The sequence below is a fragment of the Cololabis saira genome, chromosome 8 (assembly GCF_033807715.1).
Source record: "Cololabis saira isolate AMF1-May2022 chromosome 8, fColSai1.1, whole genome shotgun sequence".
Lineage (NCBI taxonomy): Eukaryota > Metazoa > Chordata > Actinopteri > Beloniformes > Belonidae > Cololabis > Cololabis saira.
The window spans coordinates 15,204,426-15,222,820 of NC_084594.1; the positions used below are offsets into that span (position 1 = coordinate 15,204,426).

An 18,395-nucleotide genomic window follows, 5' to 3' on the forward strand; every position below is an offset into this window, starting at 1 on the left:
TAATATATATATATATATATATATATACATACAAAAGACAAAAAATAGAACAGACACAAAACCCGGCAGAAACACGAGCAGCAACCGTCCCAAGTCTCGAGATCCATTGCATTAATGGGCGTGGCAAAATGGCTCAACAGCGCCCCCTAGAAAACTTTGTGCATCAAGCCCTACAATCGGTACACACCTGTATCATGTCGCAACTTAAAGAAAAGTCTCCTGGCGCCATGGCCGAAACCGAACAGGAAGTCGGCCATTTTGAATTAATCGTGTAATTTTGGCACAATTTATGCCATTTATTCGGCCGCTTCTTCGCCCAAACCATAACATGCACCCAGGTGTGTTATACATCAAAATGTGCGTCTCGATCCTGCATCGATGCGCATTACTTTTCTCATTCAAAAGCGTTACTGTGACGATGCTAGACGCCAAAAAGCAGGCCCCCCCCCTTCATCTGATTGGTCCATACAGATAAAACTTCGTGCCTCAAGCCCCACAATATGGTTTGACGTTCATGCACGGAAATTGGTACACACCTGTATCATGTCGCAACTTAAAGAAAAGTCTCTTGGCACCATGGCCGAAACCGAACAGGAAGTCGGCCATTTTGAATTAATCGTGTAATTCTGGCTCAATTTATGCCATTTCTTCATCCGCTTCTTCGCCCGAACCGTAACGTGCACCCAGGTGTGTTATACATCAAAATGTGCGTCTCAATCCTGCGACGATGCGCATGACTTTTCTCAGTCAAAAGCGTTACCGTGGCAAAGATAGATGCCAAAAAGCGTGCCCCCCCCTTCAGTCGGCCATTTTTAATCAATTGTGTCATTTTGGCGAAATTAATGCCATTTCTTCGGCCGTTAATGCGGCCCGAACCGTAACCTGCACCCAGGTGTGTTATACATCAAAATGTGCATCTCCATCCTGCGACGAAGCGCATTACTTTTCTCAAAAGCGCTACCGTGGCGACGCTAGACGCCAAAAAGCGTGCCCCCCCTCCCTTCTGATTGGTCCATATTTGATAGTTTCTACTTTCTGCCATAACTTTTGAATGGTTTGATATAGAGATTCGTGGGTGGTGTCATCCGCTAAATGTCCAGGCCTGAAGACATCTACATGGAAGTCATACAAGTAGGGATGTCCCGATCAGGTTTTTTTGCCCCCGAGTCCGAGTCCGAGTCCTTTGATTTTGAGGACTTGCCGATACAGAGTCCCGATCCGATACTTTTATAAAACAATAAAAAATGAAGAAGAGAAAAGAAAATTATGCAGGATGACCCTTTTATTATATTTTAACATGTGTACTGTAAACTGAGCACATAGGAGGTAGGCAGCTTGAACATTCTTAAGTCAGTATAAAAAAAAATTCTTTTCTTTTTTTTTTTTTTTTTTTTTTTAAGCATAGGGCTGCTTCAGCTTCAAAACAAACAGGCGTGCTCTGCGCGCATGCGGTGTATGGCTGCCACTCTGAGCCCACTACTCCACGGCGCCGCAGCTCCGCTTCAGTCCTGGGGCCTCATCTATAAAGCTTGCTTGCGCAGAAAAAGCACCTGAAAGTTGCGGAAGCCACCATCTACGCAAAGCCTCGGATCTAAAAAGAAAAAACTAACCGATGGCTGCCGCTCCAAGCCCACTACTCCACGCCGAAGAGGAAAAAAAAAAGTGTTCTGATTAAAATAAGGAAAGTTGGACTACCGTATATAACAATTGCGTTCATAAGGATAAAGTTTTTAAAAAAAATAAAAATTAAAGAAATTGTCTCTTCTCCCCGTGTGTGTCTGCCTGTCATGCACGGGTACTTGGGCGCATGTTGTTTACTTTTAAGCCGGAATTATGGTTCTGCGTCACACCAACGCAGAGCTTACGCCGTAGGGTCGGGCGTAGGGTGCGCGTCGCCGCGAACCCTACGCTGTAGACTCTGCGTCGGTGCGACGCGGAACCATAAATCAACGCACACGCGGATGTCGGCGCCAGTGAGTATTTTCACCGGACATTTTGACCGGAGAGATTATAAAATACCGGACTTCGGCATATTTTACCGGACAACGGAAACCCTGATATATATATATATCCGATTCCTGATCGGCTCATAACGTCCGAGTCCGGATCGAGTCTGCAATCACGTGATCGGCCCCGATTTCCGATCACGTGATCGGATCGGGACAACTCTACATACAAGCGCTTCCACTGCAGCACGCCTGAACGTGTACAAGGGTGCGAGGGCCTGTTCATCGCTACTTGCAGCTTTCATTATTATTATTATTGAAATTTTGAGGACTTTTGAGGACAAGTAGTGTGACAGTGGAGAGATGGGGAAGACATGCAGCAAGGCACCACAGGCTGGGAGTCAAACGTGGGCTGGCCTGCACAAGGACTGTAGTTATCTGGTTCCTGCAGGGTTACATTTCAAATATTACTATTGTGCCTAAACAAACAAAAAAAATATCCTGCACAAACACAACAGGGATCTTTTTTTGATTTCAAATATATGGCATGAATTACCTAATGATAACATATTAAACCATATTATGTAATATTATACAGATGTTAAAGTGACAATTTAAAGCATTATAAAGAAGAATAGGAAATAAACTGAATCTGCCCCCTTGCCAGCCATATATGGCATAACAGTGAGATAAGTTATCCCAGCTTAAATGAAAAAAATAATTGCTTGTATTGTTACAGAAAATCATAAAGCAATTACATACTTTTTTTTAATATGACTCAATGAGATTAATCCTGCAAGTAGAGTAATCTCACACTGAGTGAGATGCAGGGCACTTTAAAGAAAGCCTCTCTGAAAGATCAAGACAAGCATTGAATTAAAATGTTCAAAAACTGCTAAAGTAAAATCATGCACAATGACGGTACATGGTAATTAACCTCGCCAAGGTTCTTCACTTTCACTTGGTTGTTACTAACTGTGGGTTTTAAAATTCAAGATGCTGAATTTGTCACGGTTTGGGTCTTTTGTCATGGTTTTTGTATTTATGTTCTTGTTTTATTTATTTGTGTAAGTTTTGTCTTGACCTCCCTTGTTTCCATCTGCCCTGATTGTCTGCACCTGTGTCTCGTGAAGTCCTCTGTGTATATCTTGTCTTGTCTTTCCCTTGCTCCCTGCTGAGTTGTACTGTTATCTCCAACATGTCTCATGTCATGTTGTTTTTTAGGCTCTTGTTTTTTTGGAATTCCGCTCAGCCGCGCTTTTGTTTTTGAATAAATCCTGTTTTTTTTTTTGTTTTTTTCGAACTCCTGCTGTCTCCGGCATCCGAGTCTCATCCGAACCTTGACAGAATTGGATTTTTAACAAATGAACTACTTATTCTCTTGTAAGTAGTGTTTACTAAAACGGATATGATCATGTTTGTCTTTTTTTTTAGAATTAAACATTATGCATGTCACTTAAATTAAAGTCTTCAAGTTTAAGTTTGGAAAGACCCATGTTTTCTACTAAACCATAGTATTTTCAGTGTACCATTTATAGAAAAATTAAAAAAAAAAAGTAAAGTAGGGCTGTATCTTATTCAGGTATGGTAAAACTATTAACCTGAAGGAATTACCTACAATACTGACCAATTATTGCTTTATTTTGATAACTTTACACAGTTGAACATTCCTTAATACATAATTGTTGGAGTTTTGGTACCAGTCTACATTTGAGCATTGATGCAGAACAAAGAGCTATTGCTTCAGTTAATATATCAGTTTCAGTTTTAGTTGAAGGATTATTTTTTTACTTACTTTGTTGCACAAACCTATTGGCTATTGGCACAAACCAGACAAAGTAACTTTGCGCTTCTGCTTTGAAAATGGCTCACACAGCTGCACTAAACATCTGTAGGTGGTTGACTCAAGAAAGTAATTATAGAAAACAATTGGTAATAGACTAGACAAAAGTAAACCTTGGACAGTGTTGTAAAATTGACTTGACCCCATCTAGAGGGGGCAACCAAGAGTGCTAAAACGTCCACAAGTTCCTTTGTCCTCTTTAAGGTGGAAAACTTTTCCTGTGGTAGTAGAGGTACTCAGATCGGCCCAGAGGAACCACTGGGCAGGGGAGATCTGGTTCTCTAAATTACCTTCAGCCCACTCAGGTGAACACATCTCATTTTGACCGTTTGGACCAGAAACCCTTTGCTCCAAGCAAATTTGACAAGGATGAACAAGACAAAAAACATATTTGGATCATATTTGCAGGCGACAAACTACATCAAACACAAGCCATCTGAGTCCTGCTGGCCATGATGCACTGTGATGCAAATGTTAATTATAAATAATATTAATGCTGGGCGACTATGTTAGACTACCATTTCTGTAGTTTACATATTTTTCAGATAAGAGATATTAAATAAAGTTGGTAAAAACAAAAGAGACACATTAAAGCTTAAAAGCATTTCCGTCACTCCAAAGATAAGTTATACGTTCGACATTTTAATTACCTCTGTATATATCAGGAGTAACTCCATCCTGGGCAATGGTTCTGAGATTATACATCCACAAAATACTGGTATTAATAGAAAAGAATAAAGAACAAGGTACACCAGTGACTGAATAAAAGTCTGAAATAATGGTGCAACGCATGAATAAAAAGTGACTAAGAAGCCTTGCTTGTCTCGATGTTACAGACAAAAAATGAGCTGAAAAGTGCATCCGTGCATCTTTTAGCTTTCATACAGTCATTGAGCTGTCAGAATGTTGCCCCCTTTGATTGTGCAAAAACAGCAGGATATGTATGAGCTACTGTTTCCTAGCAACAAAGTGTATGTACCGTGTATAAGCTACAGTAGCCCATCTACAGTGGGATTACTTATCACAAAGACAAAAGATGAATGTGGTGCCAGCTGAATGTTTGAATGCAAACCTCAGTTTCAAACATTTCAGTTAATTTTCTTAACACAAATGATTCTTATTCCCTCGGACATGCATGCATGCATGGTCGTGCTTCTGACGCTGTCCACAGTGGATTATTGGAGCCTGCAGCACCGAGTTTGAATCGAGATTGTGGCTTTTTTTCTTTCTTTTTCTTTTTTTGTAGCAAAGCATTGAGAACAGCAGTGCTGCAGGGCTGAGGGGACCTCGGTGAGGATACTCTGCTCAATATCGGTTCTCAGTTACAAACAAATGCTCTTCTGTGCTCATTCTGTCACATTTTTGACTTCAGGTGGTTATGAGAAAGGATTGTGCCTCCTGCTCGACTACTCATTGTTGCACGAAGCAGCTCAAATGATTCACACAATTAATTGTTTTTCACTGATCAAGACCAAGTGAAATTACTTCTTGAAATCGTTCCTACTCTGTTGTCTTAGACTGTTGATATTTTTTGCTTTTTCAGGGATTTTGGTTCAGATGTTAGAAATGTGTGTCAAGTCCAATTCAAGTGCATAATATGAAAGGGTTAAAAGTGGCCTTGTAATCCACATTCTTTGTAATGGATGTTGTATGAAAATCACGTTTAATATTCCTTACCGATGGTTGAGCCGCATTTAAATGACTTTCCTTCACTGAAGCGGTGAAGACGTATCTAACTCGGACAGAAGCTGTTTTCAGGACTTTGGGTGATGATACCACATGATACCACAGCAACAAAAATGAAGTATAGCTGAGAATTTTTGTGATAAGTTAATCATTAGATTGTGTGGATAAACTTTTCATCCTGACTGTGACAGTTTTTATAGCTCAGTCTGCAGTGAGAAGGGAAGTTTTCATTGGACACTTCAATAGTCATCCCATCATGCGGACTTGGTTCTGAATGTGCTCTGTCTCTCCACTGTTGAACAACATGCCAGGTTTTCCTTCATAATCTTCAAATGTGGTGAGAATGGCTGCCTTTCAGACTCATTGAAGCACAGAGATGCCAGCTGTTAGAGGAACGGCATTTACCGGCCTGTTTGAAGTCCCATATCAGGTCTGTGGTGACTCATTGTAATGGTATTTATTTTTCTCTTTCTTTTATTTTTTCATTCCTTCGGGGGATTATTTCGAAAGCAAAGCCAGACATTGTGTTCAAATTCACTGTTTCTCATATATACAACATTGTAGTATAACATTTTTGGACTGTGTGGCATGTTAGTCCAGCAGTTCCTGAGAGGTTTTGTGGTAAAGCGGGATGCAGACTTCTGCTGTGGGAGGCTGCTGTTGGGGTCGTATGCATCCAAGTACTATCTCCATCAATACCAGAACACACTCTACTGCAACAAGATAAGCAATGACAACCATTTAACTGTCAGTGGTATATTCTGTCTGAGTTCTGAAAGCTGTAATATTGGTTTTAAATATTTTTTTTCCAAGAAGGTAAACTTCACCTTTTTCGTACTTTTCCATCATTGATTTTGCAAGTGAATATTTAAGTCAGCTTCTGCCGACTTCTTCTCAGTCCTACGTGTGTAAATGTAGGACATAATCTTTTCTCTCTTTTGGTAGTAAGCGGCGAACCGTCTTTTTAATTAGAATTTCTCTCTTTGTGAAATTTTAATGGACTGAAATGTCCTGTGTGAGCTTGTGACTTAAAGAACAAATTATAACTGAAAAATTATTAATCATTTATAAATTGTTGCATGAAGCAGTGTTTTTTTTAGCTTAAATAGGATGATTCATTTATCCAAACGATATGAAAAAAAGGACACACTTGACAGAGGAAGTGTGCGATGTAAAATCCTCTCGTCTCATGAAACAAACCTCTGCAGCCTCTTCATTGTGCTGTGGGGAGATAATGTTCACTCCGCTGTGCATATTGCTATAATCTAGCGCTCGGGCATGCATTTAACACCCTTGCTATGCACCAACTGTTATTTCCAAGCCTTTTTGTGTGGTGGGCTCGTGATATCAGGACGGCGTGAAAGGAATGATGGCTGCTGAAAGCTTGCTACATACAGATACCTGAAATTCAAGTAGAGGCTAACCTTTTATTCAAAATAATTTCATGTTTCCTCCCACCTACTGTCTTCCCGCTACTATAATAAGTGCAATTGAGGCAGCGTGTTATTCAGAATATAAGTCATCGTCTTCTTTTCCCTCAGGGTGGAAAAACCTTTTAATTTGCAGACTTTGTCCACAAGATGAATAAAATACAGAAGCAAGTACCAACGTGCTCCTAATTTATGGTTCTCGTTCAAAATGGGGCAACATACACCGATTTGTAGAAATACCCCACCAGTAGATATTCTTCTCACACTGGATTAAATAAATGAGAAAAAAAAAAGACTTAATCAAAAATCTGAAATTGAAACACTGAAGTTTGGAAACATTTTTAATAGAAATAAATTTTGTATAAAAACAACCAAAAAAAAACAAAAAAACAAACCTAAACATGCTTCACACACCATTAGTTTTCATGAGGTTTTACAAATACATAGTCTGATAGCCAGGCACTGTATGTTTTCTTTTGTTGATTTTTTTTTTCTCAATTTTCTCCAATTTTAGAATATGTCAGGACATAAAGCAGACATCATCAATCTATTTAATAACATACATTAACTTGCCATTTAATTTGGGCAGCACTCACATTTTATTCTGCAACACAAATGGTGTTGAAAGTAATACAGAGGGAGGCATGAGAAGCGGCACTGAATTCACAACACAAATGACCCCACAACATTTTTCCAAGACATTAGAGGGCTTTTATACGGCAGGAAGCTAAATATTAATCTGCTCAGTGAACTATAGGTGATTGATAGAGATAGAGTATTATTCCCCCAATTAGATTAGAATTTGTTAAAAAGCCTTACAACTTCCTGACAGCTCCCTCTTCTGCCCGAGGAGGACACGCACAGTAATGAATTTGCTCAGTCGCTGGCCTATTATGAGTATCGCCCCGAGGGGGTACTGCTCGAACCTCTCAAGGGCATACTTCATCTTAATTCCCCTGCTAATGGATCTGTACAGCTAAGTCTAACCTTACACTGTGCACGCGTGGCCAGGAGAGTAGCCGGTGGCAGTGATGGGTGGGTGGCTGGGTGGGGTGGGAGTCATCGGGGATGACAGCTCACAGTGAGAGATCCTGGCTAAGACACAGTTTAGCCATGAACCACTGTTTGAAAGCACGTACGGGTCTGGGGAAGGCAGTGGCAGCCTTGGGCTAGCTGGTAATACAAATCATGACCTCACTTTAAGCACAGATAGATAAACAATCACTCACTAGACCTTTACCAACTGAGAACAAATTTGAACGTACAATAGGCTTGGGCCCAAACAATTGTTAACAACGCTGGAACAGAGTTTTAAATGCATTCCAAAGATATAATTATTTTCTGTTTTTTTTTGTTTTTTTTTTTCTCGTTTTCTTGTTTTTTAACAACACAACACGGGATGTTGAAACCGGCATGCTCAAAATTGGTAGAGGCTCTCTCACATTCTTGTAGTTGTTCTTCTTAAGCCAGCGGGAGGCTGAACAGAAAATAAAATCACCTAAAGTCTGGTACAGATCTGCCGTATTGTTGAGATGATCCTCATTTCCAATCATCTGACTCATGAGACCAGAATACATTTTAGAAATAAAAACAAGCACAAGCCCCTCTTTGAAATCAATGAACCATGTTTTCATGCCATTTTTCATGTTGATTAATCCCTTGTGATGCCTTGAGAGGATTTTAAGATATCATTGAGAATCCCTTTACATATTCTAGGTTTGAGTTCAGTTCCAGGCAGCACTACTCACGATGAGGAACGTCTTTGAGAGATGGCATGGCAGAAATGTAAACACTCTAAAGGAAAGCTCTATCCTTCAGTCTCCAGGCCTCTGCCATCCAAGTATAGTCCTTTTCTTTTTGGGTGTAGTTATATATTCTTGTGAGCCTCACAGAATATGGAACTGTAAGTGTACAGGTATCTGTTTGGGTTGTCTGTTTTCTTTTTTGTCCACCTCTGCCCCTTTTTGTGGTCTCTCCTCACTTTGTCAAGTCTTTGGGCGATGTTTCTGTGATCTCCACCCACACAACGGCAAATCCTCTTTTTTTTTTCCCCCCGCTGTGTGAAATTCCCCTGTATGTTTTTTTCTTCTTCTTCTTCTCCTTCCACTTCCACTATGGTAGAAATCCTGAATTGTGATAAGAACCTTTGTCCCTTAGAGTGCATGGTTGCTGTAGCTGATATAGGTTTGCTTTGTTGAGAAAGCTGAAAGAGAAGACATGAAAGTGAGGATTGAGACTCTGGTGGCAAGTTTGTTATGCATTTCCTCTGTAACAAGTCAAAGATGAAATGTTGCAATGGATAAAAGTGTTATCAGTTGCATACAGTTCTCATGCTGCAGCGTTGCATCGACTCCAGCAATTCCTAAACACGAATCCTCTGCTGGCCATATTTGTTTCCTCTCTGTCCTACCTAAAGCTTCCTCCTTCTCCTGGAGCTGTCAGGACTCAGCTTTCCAGTTGTCTCCCCACACCGTGTTAGCCGATTCACTGAGGTGGAGCAGATAAATCCTGACATATCGCCACCAGATCACTGCTGTTGTGGGGAGCTGGACCAAACAGGAATTTTTCAATTTCATCAAGCCATATCCACACTAGCAATGACAGTGACAAATGGTTCTTTTTGAAATCGCCATGTGCTGTAAAAGCCCCGGGAAACAATAACCCCATCAGGACGAAGTGCTTCTGGCTATCAATTCTGCCCCTTTGCTTTGTGCTGACTATTGTTACAAAAGACCTAATTAACCCCCTACAGGCACCTACATTTTTAAAACAGCAAATGAAGCTCTGTGAGTTTTCAAGAAGAGACTGTAGGTTGACATGCAGCAACATGTTTTTTTTGCGTCAACAGCAAATATGATGCCCGCTGTTTTGTGTAAGAAAAAAATCCTATGTATGTTTTAAAGTAATGGAAGAAAATTAAGCTATGAAAACTTGAACAAAATGCACATTTCTTTCTAAAAGACTAGAGAAATGTGAATTCTGCATCTCTGTCCATAGACGTGGGCGATTAAAATCTTTTCCTGCCGTGGTTAGGAAAAAAAAATACTTGACGGGTTCAATCAAATGATGAAGTCATTTTTAACTTAATTCGTCTAAAGTCAGTGTGTCAGCTGCCAACACACAATCTCACTGGACCATCGAGAGCGTTGATGCTCAAGCGGGAATGATGATGAATGAGGAGAGAAGGTGACAATCTGGGCCCCCCCTCCCCTAAAAAAATGTGAACATAGTTATAAACATAACTTACTTATGAATAAAACATTGGTTCTCTGCAAACAGATCATCTTGAATCCGAACATCTTACAATGGAAAGCACATGGACTGATTATTTCCCCAAAAGTCCAGAGCGAACATTGCGCATGTTCATTTTCTCAAGTGCACCCCCTCTGGAACATTTCTAGAAAGGTCTGGGATTGCAATACAAGAGTAAGAATTGCTTGTATTAGTTACTTTGAATCAGTTAATTAGATAATTCATTACTAGGCTAACCGTTGTTCACTGTAAGCGCAGAAGGATATGGTCAAAGTTCACTAATTAAAACATTGTTTTTGTTTATTCAATCAGCACAGAAAGTAAAGTGTGAAAGAATTAGTCTTTGGTGAATGCTTCTCGGCCAACTGTTTTGTATCAGAGTAGTTTTTAATGCAATCAGTAGAGAATTTAAGAAATCACTGCCTGAAGCTAAGATAAAAGGCTCATATAAGATAAACTGCAGCTGTTTTTTAAAAAGATGCGAGCAGAGCCCAGCAGCAGTGGAGACATCAGTTTGCAGTAAACCCAAAATGCTTCCAGCAGCCTTCAGTCTGCAAAACCCCCCAAACCTGTAACCTGTTTGCACTGTTCCTAATCACTAAAACATTTCCATAGCCATAGATGTAAGTGTGTCCACATTTATAACTATGACAGATTACCTACCGTAATAGAATGTTTAACAAGCAATTTTCTCCTCTTCATGATTTTTGAATTGAATTAAAATCCAAAGGCTTTAATTTGAACAAAAATGTAATTGTATATTGTTGGGCTACCATCTAAACCAATAAGCCAGCTGATTGGCCCATCATACCTCGAGGCTGTGCAGTTTGTGGAAAACAGCTGTTGTTTCAAGCTCCAAAAAACTGCAGCCGGCTCAGTCCCATAGGATTATCATTTGTCCATGTTTGCGTAACATTGCATCCTGTTGTTATCAGTTCGGACAGAAATCTAAGCGATCTATCACTGCTGACTTTATCTCATCTCAGACATATAAAACAGTTATGAAACTACTTGGTCCCCCGTCTGTTTACAAGTTAATCATTTCAGCATGAGCGCAAACTGTGTAAACCGAGAAAAACAAGGTTGTGAAATTCAAAAAGATGTGAAGTCGTTAGATGAGGTTTAAGAGAAAAGAAGAAACAATATGCTCAGTGGATTAATTTAAAAACGCACACACACACTCATAATAACACATCTGCCCTCACTGCTGAACAGTGGCACACTTACTGGATTCAGTGAAGTGTTAAATAACATGCTACGCATCTGTTAATCAGTAATAATCTTTTGTGCTGTTCCCTATCACATCATTTGTTTGATTTGCACACAGAAGGACATGACATTCCTGGAGGGGAGGGAAAAAAGCTCTTATTTTTATACTCAAATGCTTTCAGATTGTTCTCACATTGCGAGTCGAGGTTTTCACACAGCTCGGTCTTTGCTTCTCCGTTGGGTCTGAGTCCGGCCTTGGGGTTGAACTTGTTGGACATGGTGGTGGCAGTGACCACAGCCTTGAGACTGCGTGTGCGCTTGGGCACATTCTGCTCCGGGTGTAAGAGAATTACGTAGACCTTGGGCATGTAGAGCAACCCGAGGGACACTGAAGCGCTCAGGCTGACGGAGATGGTCAGTGTGGTTGTCTGGATGTACATCTGCAGGAGGCACAAACAAGACGGGCACAGTACAAACAGTTTAACTCTGTTTCAAACAACACAGATAGAACAGAGCTGGGTGTAATAAACATCTGCAGTGATCATCAGATGTTGTTTTCGTGCTTTTTAAAGAACCTTTTCTACTCTGCTTAGGGCTGGGCGATATATCGAGATTTTAATATATATCGATATATTTTCAAACGCGATATGGTACGAGACAATATCGTTTATATCGATTTAAAAAAAAAAAAAAAAAAAACTTTTTTTTATTTTTTTTTTATTTTGATATAGCTTATTTTGTGACAAATTGACTTGAATGTTTTATTTGAGATTTGCACAAATGTTTTGTTATTTGCACAACTGTCAACCTCAGTGGAAAAGTCTGCCTGTTACTGTCTACATTGTATTAATTGCACAGTGTATTTTTATTTAATTGTTATGCAGGAAAGGGATATTTGTTTTATTTTATTCAAGAAGCATTTTTATTCTATATATGCAGGTAGTTTATTTTATTTCATTTGTTTTATACATTTTGATATTGTGCAGACCTCTGTTAATAAAGGTACCTGTGTGACATTTGGCACGAGGCTTTGTATTAAAACTGACTGTTTTTTTTAAGGGTTTGCCTCAGAAAAAAATGAAGCTAACAGAGATGCTATGCTATAATGCTTTGGGGGAAACCCCAATTATGGCACAGAAAAAATATCGAGATATATATCGAGTATCGCCATTTAGCTAGAAAATATCGAGATATGACTTTTGGTCCATATCGCCCAGTCCTAACTCTGCTCATTAGAGGCTTAACCTCCTGAGACCTGGCATGCACATATGTGGACATCACATGTTTTGTGGTCCATGTCATATTATTTAATTTCTTAACTTGGGGCCTGAATCAACAAGAAAAAAAAAAACGCACCAGGTCTTACGAGGTTGAAATATGTAATTCAAGTGACGTGATAAAGCATGTTTTAAATCAGCATCTCATCTGCTTTTATGAGGCGTATCCCGAACCAGCCAAGGCTACCCTGTTTGTTTAATTTTCTGCCATACTAGTTTTAATATGACCATCACGTAATCCTCCGACACACATTTGATAGCACCAGTCAATTGGATCCCACTCTCACTCGTAACAAGCGGACTCGTTAAAAAGGAACAAGCTCATGAAAATTTAACGCATGGTCAAATCCTCCAAACCACGAGGGAGGCCAGTGCTTGATATCATTGTTACTCATTCCATTTTAATCGTTTATAAAACTGCAGCAAATTAATGTCATCTTCGGGGAAGCTTGGAGGGGGAAAAAAGTCAGTCATTCAGCTCTGTTGTCAATGACTGACTCACCAATTTCAGAGTAATGACACATACGTTGGAGAAGTCAGCCTTTTACTTTCGCCGAGTGTATAAAAACAGTCATGTTTGACACATCAGACACAAAACCTACTTGTGAACTTATGCAGAGTTGTAATTTTGTGTCACACAAATCAGTAATTTCCGATACCGTTAAGTACAATATTGCCCACTGAATGAGAAATGCCGACAAGCTGTTGGACTTTTGACAATAAGTAAAACCTAATATGAACCTTAAATGAATAAATCCAGCTGGTTTAAAATGGGCTACTGTGTTGATACGTGGTTCCAGGCTTAAGGAAAAGTAGCACAACTGAAAAAGAATAATGAGGCCATTTGTCTAATGTGACTACAAGGTTGGAGGATAGACTATTGATTGTGTTCTTGTGTTTCTTTTTCTTTCTTTTCCTCCTCCCAGCATTGCTTTGTGGTACACTACTATATCTAATCAAGATAGTATTATTTCAAAATGAGAGCAGCCTTTCTTGTGTTCACATTCAGATACTCCACTCCCTCAAAACTCTGCCCACACACTCAAAAAGTCTGTGCTGAAAATATGCTCCACTTCATATCAAAATCATGTTCCTCTACTGTTAGATGTAATACAGCTTGTTTTATAGCCCCGCTCTACCATTTCAGCTGTTTTTCAGCTTTCCGCAGAGGCTTCTCCTTTGTTCTTGAAAAATACCTGCTCTCTTTCTCTTGACTTTACAGATTGCTACTGTATAAAATATTTGTATTAAAAATCATATTTCTGCTGGACTCGGTTCAGCAGATAACACATAATTTCAGTTAAATTTTATTATAATTATTTTTAAATTGTATATAGTTCAGATTTACCATAATAGTAACCTCAGGGCACTTAACATAGACATTTCAACTGAAGTCCCTTTGTAGCCCAGGCTACAGTAGTTTATTAAGATCCAATAAAGTCCAATTATTTTTTTTGTTGTTGTTACTTTTTCTTACATTTCTTTGGTTTGTTTCCTCTCGTGTATATTTGTAAATTGAAGAAGTGCTAACAGCAAAACTGGCCACCTCTAACTCAATGAACACACTAATGGGGAGGTCAGGGTAGTAAAGAGAAATTACTTGAGAAATGGGTAATCAGAAATGGTAAGAGCACAGTTCCCTGTGGTTCTCCATGAACTGCTGGCCACCCACTCAGACACGCATCCCTTTACACTCTCAAACTGTTCTGTTTGCCTGGTTTGAGTTTGAGTTTATTTTGATCAGCAATCAAAAAAAAAAAAGTCCTTCCAACAAAACAAAAAAGGGTACATAAGTCTGACCAAAAGGGTTAGGGCTGAAGCTAACGAGCTTATAGATGCCCTAACCTTTATACCATCAAATCATAGCATACGTATACAGTACGCACACATACACATTGATACATTCATGTCTGCATCTACACCCGTATACAGTGCACATACTCATATACACATAGATTTTCCCACGCGCACACATACCTACCACCTATACATATAAATACACATACACAGCTAATACCAAACATAATACCAGAGATTCAGTTCAATTTCCCCCTAAATCGTGATTATATACCATCATGTCTATACATATCCAGAGTATTGTTTTTAAATTATTTTTTGAATTGCGCAATATTTGATTGTTGATGTTGATGATCTAGGTCATTTTTGAGGCATCCACCTGTGTGCTCAGGAGTTTCTTAGAAAGCAGTACAGTATGAATCATGATAAACAGTTTAAAAAAACATTGATCTTTGACGTTCATCTTCAGCTCCAATTCAAAGAGGAAAGATTATTATTATTCCTTTTACCATTTTTTTCCTACACATTTTGTTGTTTGTAATTTTGTTCATAGGCAACCTCGTCTGTCACACCCTTGGCCATAGCATTGATGTTATCCCCACAGCTTACAGAATGCATTTGATAATACAGCCTCACAGCACCCCTGCAGAGTTTCTTCAGAATTCTCTGAACAAAAGATGTGTAGGTGGAGGCACCAGATTATGGTCTGATTTGATGTGTGCAGGATGGATGGAAGAGCTGTCATATTTGCATAAAAGAAAAAGAGAAGTCTTATTTTCTCTGGTGGAGCAATTGAAAACCTTTGGAAATGCAGTAAAGAGGGGGTGTGGTTGAAATCTCCAGATATCGCCATGAATCCTTTGCATTTGGTCGAGGGTCATGTGAAGGAATTATGTCACATCGAGTTTCCAAACAAGCTAATGGGGAAATACAGAATGCACCATTAACAAGTTAACAAAAGTAAACCCAGAGTCGATATAGAAGGAGACAAAAAAGCTAAGATTTCAACATTTGGGATGCAGAGGCATTCCAGTAAACCTTCATACATCTTGCATTACACTATCTATTGTTGACGAGCACTGTAATCTTACATTCTCTACTTTTGGTACTTTGCTTGTAGTTTCTGTCAGCCCCTTATGTTTTGAAAAGCCAGATAGAGAGGTGGTAGCACTGGGAATATGCTCCTGCAGCCAAGCCTTATTTGAAAGACAAAGCTAGATTTCTGAAATTCCCACTGTGTCCTGTCAACACTCCAAACTTGTCCTTTTCACTTGCCAGTGATTACACATTCCCCATGCTAAACTTCCTCTTTCTTTCTTTCTTCCTTTCTGCTTTGCTTCTGCGCTTCAACCAGAGAATTTCCTGTTCAACTAATCTGGGATTGAAGGTCTCAGTCTGGGTATTTGTTGGGCTTTTGAAAGCTCAGAAAGCTGCTCCCGCATGTAAATAACTCTCCAGTTGGCAATGGTTACTGATCATGGCAGATGTTAAAAAGTGACAGAAGTACTAGTGGAAGCAGGACAACATCCAAACAGGGCTGTCATGTGAATAAATGCATAAATAAATAAACTGGTGATTATACATAGTAACATGTGCCCATTCCACTGTTGTTAGAGCGGTAGTGATGCAGGTGTCATTGATGTAGGTATCTGTTTGTGCTGTATCCATCCTGTCATCTCACATCCTCCATTCACACTGTTCAGTGTATGATAAGGATGAAAGATGAAACTAAGTTGATTATTCAGTGTTATTCACTGCTTTTTTTTTACCATGCAAAGTTATAAAAAACTTGGATTTTATGCATGCAACTTTAATTTGAACTTGTTTATTACATAAAAGTGCCCTGGGATAACTTTAGCTGTTAATTCATGCTATACATATAGTATATACACAGTTGTGGATATTTGATTTAGTTTTATTTAGTATATTTATCTTCTATTGTCTTTATTGTTCAGCTGTGGTCTTTTATATTTATATACTTATATTGTTTTTTCGGCTGTAAATGCATGTTTTATGTTAGTGAAACCTTGAATTTCCCTTCAGGGATCAATAAAGTGTCTGTCTGTCTGTCTAGATGCTAAAAACTAATTGAAATGGATTTCAAAACCGCGTACAACACTGCTGCTACAGTATGCAACAAATAATAAAAGTAAGACTTTTTTTTTTCATCATCACTGCAGCTGATATTTACACAAAAGATTTAATCTAAAATTGTTCTATTAAAGAGTTTTAGAAAGTTTTTTTAGCAGACTGAAGTCCAGTAGGTTTGAAGCTCATATAATACATGGTTAGGTGGCTTAATGACCGTAGATGTATATTATGTTTTAGTCACTGAACATTTTAAAAGCTGCATGCTACGTACTGCTCATACAATGTATTATACAGTGTGAAATGTGGTGGTCGTTGGTGATTATTATAAAAACATCAGGGCTGAGGCACGGGTTGACGCTCATAAGACAGCTTTCATAGGCTGGCACTGTAATGATGCGTTGAATTATGGGATATATAGAAAGAAGACAATGGAAATTTTCCCAGAAGTAGCAAACCATCTTTCTCTCATGCAGAAAAATCAGTACTGTGTGCACTACAATCTTATTATCCTCTTCGCTTTTCATATTTTTATTACGTAAAGCACCTTGATTTGGCTCATGTCCTTTTATAAGTTAACGTGCCGACTTGTTTTTGACAAATGAATGTGATCATTTTATTGATTAGAATATCTGCATTTCCAGTGTTGACATCTTTGGCCCAACAGTCGGTCTGTCGAACCGGAGAGCGTGAAATAAAAAGTGAAAGTGATTATGAAACGGGTCGAGTTTATTTCAGTTCGAGACTAATTCCTCGCCTGAAGGCCCCGTTTCTGTTGCTTCAGGAAAAGATCAAATAAATAAATAAAACTGTAGCTGCACTCATTTCATGGACCGCAGTTTACATTTTTTCAGTATTTTTTCACATCATTGGCCATGGTCAATTTGGATTTTTCTTTAAAGACAGAAAAAGGGCTGTTTTAATCTCTCAATAGATGTGGTTAGTGGTCTAAATTGCCCGTAGGTCTGAGAGTGTGTGATTGTCTGTCTATCGGTGGCCCTGCGATGAACTGGCGACCCGTCCTGTTTGTACCCGATGTCCTTTGCCCAAAGCAAGCTGGGACAGGCTCCAGCAGACCCCTGAGACCCTGAGTTGGAATAAGTGGTTATGGAAAGTGGATGGAGGGATGGATATGGTTCGTTGATATTCAACGTAAACTGCAGTTGGTGAAAGTGATATGAATCTCCAAAAGAAGTTTGTACTGCTCCTGGGTTACAATGAGGACTGACTCATGGCTTCAAGTAAACCACAGTGAACCGAAACACTCAACAGTTGTTGAAATCACATACTTATCACATCAGACTCGTTTATTTTTTAACAGCATGGAATTCAAATCATCTAATGCAGGTGCAGGATGTAAACAATACTTTATATTATGCCACCTTGAGTCAAAGGTGTTTCTTTCCACTTCATGAGCTTTTCCTTAAATGTTTTTTTCGTTGTTTCCTCAACAAAGCAGAGCAACATTTAACCTCACAGATGTGACTTCAATGTCTCGTTTGTTGTTTATTTGCGAGTTTCTATGGCGGCATCCCTCCAGACAACTATTTGATAGTTCCTACTTTCTGACATAACTTTTGAATGGTTTGACATAAAGACGTGGGTGGTGTCATCGGACTCGTTTTGGAGTCCTTGACTTTTATTGGTGGAAATTGCACGCGTGAGGGCCTGTTCATTGCTGCTCGCAGCTTTAGTTTTGCTTTTTTAAGCAGATAACAACATTAATTAAAGCTGCAAGCAGCGATGAACGGGCCCTCGCACTCACGGCCACCGCCCCCCATAAGCATATCAGAAATGACACCACCCACGACTTCCTATGTCAAACCATTCAAAAGTTATAGCAGAAAAAAGGGACAACCAATCAGAA

The 18,395-nt window shown here is 39.2% G+C and overlaps 1 protein-coding gene across 3 annotated transcripts in view; it reads right to left on the minus strand.

The window, feature by feature from the left end:
• Positions 1-7,265: 7,265 nt before the first annotated feature.
• Positions 7,266-18,395, minus strand: part of LOC133448403 (metabotropic glutamate receptor 4-like) — a 211,737-nt gene continuing 200,607 nt past the window's right edge. For all 3 annotated transcript variants that reach the window (XM_061726887.1, XM_061726889.1, XM_061726888.1), the window contains exons 10-11: positions 11,560-11,806; positions 7,266-9,108 (exon numbers count right to left, since the gene is read on the minus strand). In XM_061726887.1, coding sequence (XP_061582871.1) covers positions 9,059-9,108; positions 11,560-11,806 — 297 coding nt within the window. In that variant the 3' untranslated portion in view covers positions 7,266-9,058. The remainder of the gene's footprint in view (positions 9,109-11,559; positions 11,807-18,395) is intronic.